The sequence below is a fragment of the Nipponia nippon genome, unplaced genomic scaffold (genome assembly GCF_047370975.1).
Source record: "Nipponia nippon isolate SJK-2023a ecotype South Korea unplaced genomic scaffold, ASM4737097v1 scaffold_4, whole genome shotgun sequence".
NCBI classification, from domain to species: Eukaryota; Metazoa; Chordata; class Aves; order Pelecaniformes; family Threskiornithidae; genus Nipponia; species Nipponia nippon.
Genome location: NW_028262358.1, coordinates 123,013,236 through 123,021,683, shown reverse-complemented (window position 1 = coordinate 123,021,683; position 8,448 = coordinate 123,013,236). Strand labels below are relative to the sequence as shown.

The following is an 8,448-nucleotide window of genomic DNA, read 5'->3' as shown; positions in this document are numbered from 1 at the left end:
CAGATGTTTTTTTTCAGAGCCCACCATGCACAAAGGCTGATCTGTGCTCAGCAACATGCCGCACAGAAATTAGCTCCTGGGTGCCTCAGAGGTTTTGAGGCTGGGGAGGAGTCAAGTCAATCCGCATCCACCCCATGGCCCCAGATGGGAGGGATGTCTCCACTGGTTTCATCTGCCTTCAGTCCAGGACCTGAGCAGCCTGATTTTTAAAATGCAGCCTGGGATAAATTTATGCCAGCAGGAGCAAATCCTTTGGCAACTGAACGCTTGCCAGCTTGTGATGCCACCTCCGGCTCTCCATCCCACCAGTGACATTTTACCAAAACCCAAACCAAGCAAGTGCAGATACAGCCCTGCAGTTCAGCCTGGGAAGAAATGACTGTGGGCTCATCTCTGGGCTCAGCTGTGGCCCAGAAACTCCCCGTGGCCATGGGCAGGCTTTCATTAGACTGCAATAAAACCATCCTTACCCAGCCCACAGGACCATCCACCTCCTGCCTATAACAGTGGACATATGGGGAGGTCTGAATTAGAGTAAGCACAGCACATCTGTGGTATTTATTTCAACTTTTCTCTGGTTCTCAGGCTATCTTCTGGTCTGGGGAGAGAAGTTTTACACAGCAATATCCTTCAACAAAGAGTTTCATAGGTCTGCAACTGGTTACCTAAAGGAACATTTTTATTTGTTTGTTTTAAATGTGACTCTCACCAGTTTCCCAATAGTTCTTGTGCATGATGAGACCATGTACAGTCAGACCCCATTCATCCTCAGCATGTTTCAGCAGACTTTGTTGATCCTCTAGACTTCTGCCATATCCCCCCATAACCACTCAGTGCCAGTCCTGATTTGCAAGAGATGCCTCTGGACCCAACCTCTGTCCAGCAGGCTCTGTCGTGCCTCCTGCCCGCTCCCCAAGTCCCCCATGAGGCCAGGGGAGATGTTTGCAGATAATCTCAAAACCTTATGGGTGTTCAGTCCTACAGGCATCTGGTGGACCATACATATCCCTTAAAACACGTAGGTCTTCAGGCTCATGAGATGTTTAAGTGCTCACTGAAGTTCATGGAGATCTACCACTCATGTCAGTCACCTAAACAGGCATCTGTTATCATTTAGCATGTTCTGGGGTACCCGAGACACCCATGCTGGGCTGGTAGCTGTGGCACCAGATCTATGTGCCCTTCCTCTGTGGCAGCTGGAGGTCAGGGTCAATACCCTGGACATCTCAAACACATCTAGGTACCTGGTGTGTGAACCACATCACATTACATTGGCAGCTAGACTTCATGCTGGTCCTGTCCTTCACCATATTCCACTCCATCTGTGAAACCCACTATGCTCCTGGTCTCACAACCTGCTGCCACTTATTTGCTGAGTAGAAAAAGATTTCACTTTATATGGTCTGAATCTGTAAATCCCTCATTTCTTCCCATTTTTTTGCAAAATGCTGTTCTTTGCCCCATGGCAAACAGACACAGCACACCTTGTCTCTGCATGTCTAAGCTCTCCCTGCCAGCTCCATATCCACATCCAGATGTCTACTACGAATGGTCCTTGCCATGTGCCCGCCTCCCAACTGCTAATGTCTGAGCCTGAGCCTCACGTGATTTGATTTACTCATATGGATACAGGCTCTGAATCCAGACCCGCTTTAGCTTCCTAGCATGCCCGTGGAGCTGGGCTGTGGCAGGGTGATGATATCTTTCACTCCTCAGGAGGTGGGGGACCAGCCATGTGAGTGGGTTAAATATGACTCCCTTTCTCCTGCATGGGGGTGAAGGGAGAGCCCAGCAAGCAGGTGCCTGCATTGGTTTGCATGGGATTCTTGGGGATGTAAGGGACAACCTGGATCAAAGGGGCTTGCCCAAGCTATGAGATCTCAGCTTCCCCAAGCAAGAGCCTATCTGACCACCCTTCTGCTCCTGATTACACAGCTCCATTTACAATGGCATTTTTAGGGCAGAAGCAGAGGATTTCATCTCTGTCTGGCTTGCTCTGCCAAACAAACACTGGCCTGTTGCCTGGGAACAACAAACAAATTCCAGCCAGGGGGACGTTCATGCCATGCTTTGATGAACTAACATCTCCAGTTATTCACAAGGCTCGTGCTGGTTGACAGCCCAGGCATGAGGGTAGGGCTCTACCCTGGCTGTCCGTATGGCTGCAAAGACACAAAGTGTACCTCCAAAGACCCAAAATATACCTCCCAAGATGTCTGGATGGTTTCTGTGTCTCCCTTAGGAGCTGTTATAGGTCTGCTGGGGTAGTACTGAAGAACCCATATTTTTGTAGCCATCTAAGCTCTGTCTGGTACAGGTAGCTGAGTTAAAGGCTCAACAAAGCCTTTCCCATAAAAATTCTCCTTCTCATTTGGCTTTTTCCCATGCAGGCAAAAACTTAATGTCTTTTCAGAGTGGACAACTCATCTGATTTAAATTCTCACCAGTCTGCATCTCTTAAGAGATGGTAGACTTCACCTTCTCATTTCTTCTGCTATTCTGGCTTCCCCCTTAGCTTGCCTGACTGTCCTTTCTACTCCTACATACAATCCTTCAGGTAACAAGTTGGATTCAGATGAACTCCACTGACCACATGTCTGTCTACACTCTGGGAAACGGTCCCAGCTGGCCAGGACTGCTGGTCATGGGTGGAGGTCCTCTGGCTGTAGCAAAGGCTCACACTGGACTTTTACTGAATACAAGGAATATTTTTTTGGCTTTTATAAAGGATATAAAGGATTGGAAAATGGTGTTTGAGGGCCTGTAGCAGTGAGGTCTCACGGTGAATGAAAACACTCAGGCGAACAGCTCTGTGCTGAGTGGATGAACATGGTCATCTTATACTGCCGTTTAAGCAGCTCCTCATTAGCTGTGCTGGTGTCTGGATGCTGTGCCCGAGGTGAGTCAATAGGTCAAGAAACCATGGGGAACAGTTGCGTAGGGTTGATGGACTGGAGGGTGCCATTCTGCACCCTCCACCATGTCCTTGGTGCTTTCTCTCTCCTCCCTCTGTGTTAGATCAGGTAGCTGGAAGGGAATTCACTTCATCTTATTCATCAGGCAGAAATGATGATGGATTTTTGTTGCTTTTTTTGTTGTTGGGTTGTGTTTTGGGTTTTTTTTAGGTTATTTCCAACCAGATCAGCAAGCAAGGGAACACACAGCCGGGGGAGAGTGGCTCCATGTCTTTTAGTGGCAGCCTGCATTTACATTACTGCCAGAGGGACAATGTTGCCTATAAACTGTCTGAGCATTTCCACCTTCCCTGATTGAAATTTGGCTGGCCAACAGATCCAAAATGTATAGGGGGCAGAAGGCCCAGCAACTGGCAGGGAGATGTACAAGGTGAGCTACAGGAGCCCATATGTTTTACTTTCTTAGGAAACCAGGCTATACATATGGTGGCTAAGCGGCCCCCAGATAAGAGGCATGAATCATGAACTTTGTAGATGGATATGAGAAATAAACTGATTTGGAAAGGCGCCTTGGTTTAAAAGCCTGCCTGTACTATACTCATACATCAGCGTGCGTAGGAGGACCGGGCTGGATCTGGGGAGGAATTTGGCTTTGGGTTCATCCCCGTCTCTGTTTTCAGCAGCGGTTCCCAAGCCGACAGCCGGCTCTGGGTAATCCGGCTTTCCTGATGGTTCATCCAACTGCAGGGGATCTCCAGGGGAGCGCTGGCGTCTCCCTGCATGCGTTGATGTCCCGGACGGTGTTATGATGACCTGAGGAGAATAGCTGGGCTGCTTGCTGGAGGATGGAGTCGCTTGGATGAATTAATTGTTGGACCTCTGGCGATGGGTCCTGACCCTGGTGAGGTCAACAGGAATTTTCCTGTTTGATTCATCACAGCAAGAATGTCATCTCCCAGGGAGGACTTTTCCCTGGCTCTGACCAACGCCTCGGCTAATTGGCATAGCTCTCTCATTACATCATTGTTTTCTTGCTTGCACAGACATGATTGACCCAGAGAGAAATATTTTACCTGGAAAGGGAAACCAAGAGCAAACTGACAAAGGCAGGGGGGTGTCAAAATTTCATGCGGAAAAAACACAGAAGGGCTAAGAGTGGATCTGGACAGCTAGTGGATTTAGGCTGATGCAGCTCATAGGCAGAAAGCTGTTAGGTGCAAACAGGCTAATTGCTTTGGGATTATTGCTGGGGGATTACAGAGGAAAGGAGGAGCACCAATGCAGTCCATGGATGAGGAGAGCAGCCTGTCAAGGGCAATGGTACACAACTCTCAGATCCCTTCCCCGCCATGTTTAAAACAAGCAAGCCTGGGCTCTTCCTTGGTCTGGCTGCATTGTGGAAGAGGGACAAACCTGGGACAGCCCTGCTGGGCTTTGCATTTTCTGGTCTAGGTGGTGGCTGATGGACAGCACATTCTTGCTATGAACCCCATGGGCAAAGGGGTCTGTAGGCACGTGGGGAATCCCTGCTCCTTTTCTGTGCCTTATTTCTCTGGCCAGCCCTTCCCCGTGCCTGTAAGAATCTGGTACAGCCAGGAAAGGAAGAGCAGATATGGGGGGGCTCACCTGAGAAACACAGACCACACTTGCCTTTATGTCAAAGTGGCTAGCTTTTGCACCGAAAGTGATGGAAAAAAGGCTGCCCCCATTGCAACTGTTTTCTCTGGGAAGGGAAATAAAGAGACAGAGCCACCCTGCTCTGCTGGGATGGTGTGGGCTGCTGCATTCACTCCTGGTCAGCGGGAGAGCACGCATCCCACCACCACCAGCTTTGCTGAGTGTCAGGAGTCACAGACCGGCACTTGCTGTTCTGTTAAGCTTCAGGTTTATTGCTTTCAGGTGAGGGGAAAGGCAATTTCTCACCTGTGCATGACAGGTAACAACCCAAGGGGCAATACATAGTCTGGGTGGCCCCAATTTCTTCTTGTCACAGTGTTTCCTAGAATGTCACAGCGAAAGCAAAAAGCAACATGTTCAGAAGTTCACGAGTGAATCCACAGCCATGTTCTCCCAGGGGAGCAGCAGTCACAGAAAGGCACAACATTTTCTTCCCAAGAGCAGCTTGTTCTTCGTTAGTGGAGGCTGCAGCTCTCCATGTGCTGCAGTTTGCTCCTTCGGAAATCTTCAGCTCTTCTCAGCAGTGGGTGATAAACTTTTACAGCAGAGAATGATGGGTTCAAAGCAGTACCTAGCCAGATATTCACCAGGAATGCAGTTTCCAACTCGGCACAAGCCCCCTTCATGGTTACAGCTGTCTGGTCCATGAGCATCTCCTGTACAAAGAAGCAGCAAGTTGGTGGGTAAAATGCGTGGGTCTTCTCCTGGCACCATGTGTCTGGCCAGCCAAGCCAGGACTGGGCATGCACGGCTGCAAAGAGCATGCCGGAGATCCCTGTCCCTTCAGACATCTGTTAAAAAACCCAAGTTGCAGAGCTGGCCTCACTCAAGGAACACTTTATCATGCAGCTGTTTTTTCAGGACATCAGCAAAGACCGTGCACAGGAGGTCAGAGCGGTTCTTCTCGCCCTACCAAGGAGGCAACTGCAGTCTGAGAAAAGGCAGAAACGTTTTCCCAGAGCACAGGATATCTCCTCTAGGGCTTCTCCAACCATTCTTCTCCTAGAAAGCCAGTGAGGTGCCTCATTTTCACAGCTTCTTCCCTGATCATTTTTGCATTACCCCGAGGGATTAAACCATGCATTTTGCCAAAGTGTCTAACCCACTGTCTCATCCAGAAACCTGAGGGCACCATTCCCCCTTAGTACCTATAATATTTTGATTTGATTACACAGTGAGGAAAGATTATTCCTGTTCCCAGATACCTCTGTTTACCACCCTCGGCCTTCCTGGTCTTACCGTGACCGGTCAGGGAGATGAAGATTAAAATGAACCAAAGGATCCCCATTGCTTTGGTCCTGCTAGAAAGTCACAGGGCTCAGTGTGAGATTTTGCAGAAGCCTCTGCGTGCTGCTGGCATGCTGGATGGCATCCGGAAAGAGGGAGGGAGTAGGCAGAAGTTAATTATATTCCAGTCTCGGGAGTAACATTTGCTGCTGAGAAAACCTCCGTGTCGTTCTGACCCAGTGCTGCAGCTCCAAACAACGTTGACTTGCTTCACATTCACTGGTTATTGGCTTCCCCAATTTCTCTCCCCAGCAGTTGGCATTTTGGACTGGTAGATTGCCAGCTGCAGGCAGCTTGGTGGAAAAAGAGGCTCAGGGGAATCCTCTGCCCTTCACCTGCAGCCAGCAAAGTCCCTGGGGAGCTGATGGATGGGAGGGTGGCAACCTGCAAGAAAAGACTCCTGAGGAGCTGCAAAGGGGAGAACCATGCAGGCTAGGAGTGTTCCATTTTTTATCTGAGCTTGTGTGAATATTTTCTCCAGCTGAAACCTGGGTGTGATTTTTTTTCCTGCCAAAAAGGCTATTCCAGCTTTGGCTTCTGAGGAATTTGGGAGGCTTCATTCCTGAGGATGATGAGCACACAGCACTGGTGGAGGAGGTAGCCGGTTAGCTCAGCAATGCACCACTTGGTGGTAATTATGTGACAGATATGCAGCTCTTGCTGTAAAATCAGCCTGTGATATTCCAGCTACCCTCACCTGGCTGCCGCCCCTGCCTGGTCCTGCTGTTTGCTGTCCCTTCAGCTGTGTTAACATAACAGTTTGTGTGCATACATCCTAAACTGGATAGTTGAAAGATGGAGGTTAGAAATTCCCTTCCCCCTCAAAAAATGTAGTTCAGATGCACTTGATAGAGTCAAAGTTTGCTGTCCTGGACCAGCAGGCATGAAAAGCTTGATTTATGTCCCTTGAGACGCCTAGGTATTAGGGATTTCTGCACGAGTGACAGTGGCAGACAAGACACTCTGGAAGCCCAGCATGATACCCTGGGTCATCTCAAGTGACTCTGATGTCCAACTGTGAGCAATAGAGTCTGGCCCTAAAGCCAAGAGGGACAAAAGACAGGCTGTCTCTAGACTCAGATGGGTTAAAGCACCTTGTTCAAAGGCTGACCAGTCCTGATCTAGGGCAGTCAAGTGCTGGCAAACCCCTCATTTTCCTTGCCCGCTTATTATTCTCGTTACTCCATAGTCACCTGCTGGACCAGAAATAGGTCCAACCACCCTCCTGGAGTGAGAATTTGTCCCTTAGGAGTGGGACTGTTCCCTTGGGTCTGCAGCAAGGAGCTGGTCTGGGACCTTTGCACAACTGTTTGCACATTGTAACATTTGAACTTGCCCCTCTGGGCTGTGTGGTGGGCAAACCTGCAAGGCAGGTCTGGCAAAAAATCTCACAGCTGTGGACCATTTTGTGTTAGAGAGATACTGATCTCAGAGGAATAGCAGAGTCAGCAGACTGCCTGCTGCAGTCTGATAATAATTTCCAGGTGGGCCTGCTCAGGTTTTGCAAAGGAGAGAATTTTCCTGCCTCCTTTCCCCAGGCCATTTTTCTGGATGTGTTGCTTTTTCAGTGCATTTCCACTCCCACAGAGGGGTGTGGGCTTGATTTTCCCTTGCAGGCCCCCCCCAAACAACATTACTCTGCTCTCCTCATCAGGCATTGGAACAGGCTGCCCAGGAAAGTGATTGAGTCTCCATCCCTGGAAGTATTTAAAAGACGGGTAGACATGGTGCTTAGGGACATGGTTTAGTGGTGGACTTGGCAGTGCTGGGTTAATGGTTGGACTCAATGATCTTAAGGGTCTTTTTCAACCTTAACGATTCTATGATTCATGTCTTATAACTGATGACAAAGCTTGGCTGGTCTCACATGTCGCTGTGTGCTGTGTCCTCATCTCCCTTGTGGGAGGGTGAGATGTACCTTCTCTTGAACAAGTTGCAGGACTGCTTGCTGCTCCTCGCTGTCTCTACGACTGGAAGGTGTGTAGTAGGTCAGGACTTTTTGTGTGCTGTCCCACATGCTGGTCCACTCACTAAGGATGCAGGGAAGTGGAGCTGAAAGAGCTTTCTTGCCTGTGGCCCATGACAGTGTGGATCAGGTCGGCCTGGCAAAGAGAGTTTGGAGAGTCTTTGGTGATCTAAAGAGGATGCACATCTGGATGTCTTTTATGTCTGAATGATGGGACAAGAGCTTGCATGGAAGGGGCAGGACATATTTCAGTTTTGCCAAAAATGAATGCCTCACCTCTTTACTTTTTGCCTGTGTAAAATAATTATTCGCTTTTTGAGACAGCAGTTCCCAGAAGGGGAACTGATAGCACACGCATACCTGTGCATATCCCACTGATAGCACTCACATACCTGTAGCCTGTTAGAATCAGTTAAAAATCAGGCTGGACAGGACTTCTACAGTCCATCCCCCTGCCTAAAGTATAGCCATCTTAAAATCTACATTCTCCCTAGGACATGTACACTATCGATTTACAGTGCACCATACATACACCTGTGGATATCTAAGTACTATTGCTGTTAATAGCATCTTCTCTGATTTCCTTGGGCCAAACGGTGTGGA

At 48.9% G+C, this 8,448-nt stretch overlaps 1 protein-coding gene across 1 annotated transcript; it reads right to left on the bottom strand.

Annotated features, from left to right (window-relative positions):
• Positions 1 to 4,783: 4,783 nt before the first annotated feature.
• LOC148053516 (gallinacin-12-like) lies at positions 4,784 to 5,983 on the bottom strand. The gene is made up of 2 exons (XM_087776559.1): positions 5,832 to 5,983; positions 4,784 to 5,248 (listed from the first exon to the last, which is right to left on the bottom strand). Exons 1-2 carry the CDS (start codon positions 5,878 to 5,880, stop codon positions 5,100 to 5,102), a joined length of 198 nt encoding a protein of 65 aa, XP_087632685.1. The 5' UTR covers positions 5,881 to 5,983; the 3' UTR covers positions 4,784 to 5,099.
• Positions 5,984 to 8,448: the final 2,465 nt, after the last annotated feature.

Excerpts from the sequence above, each read along its gene's own strand:
- LOC148053516 (XM_087776559.1), bottom strand. The coding sequence starts at position 5,880 with ATGGGGATCCTTTGGTTCATTTTAATCTTCATCTCCCTGACCGGTCAC. Across the intron at positions 5,249-5,831 it reads CATCTCCCTGACCGGTCACG|GAGATGCTCATGGACCAGAC; the intron begins GTAAGACCAGGA and ends TTCTTTGTACAG.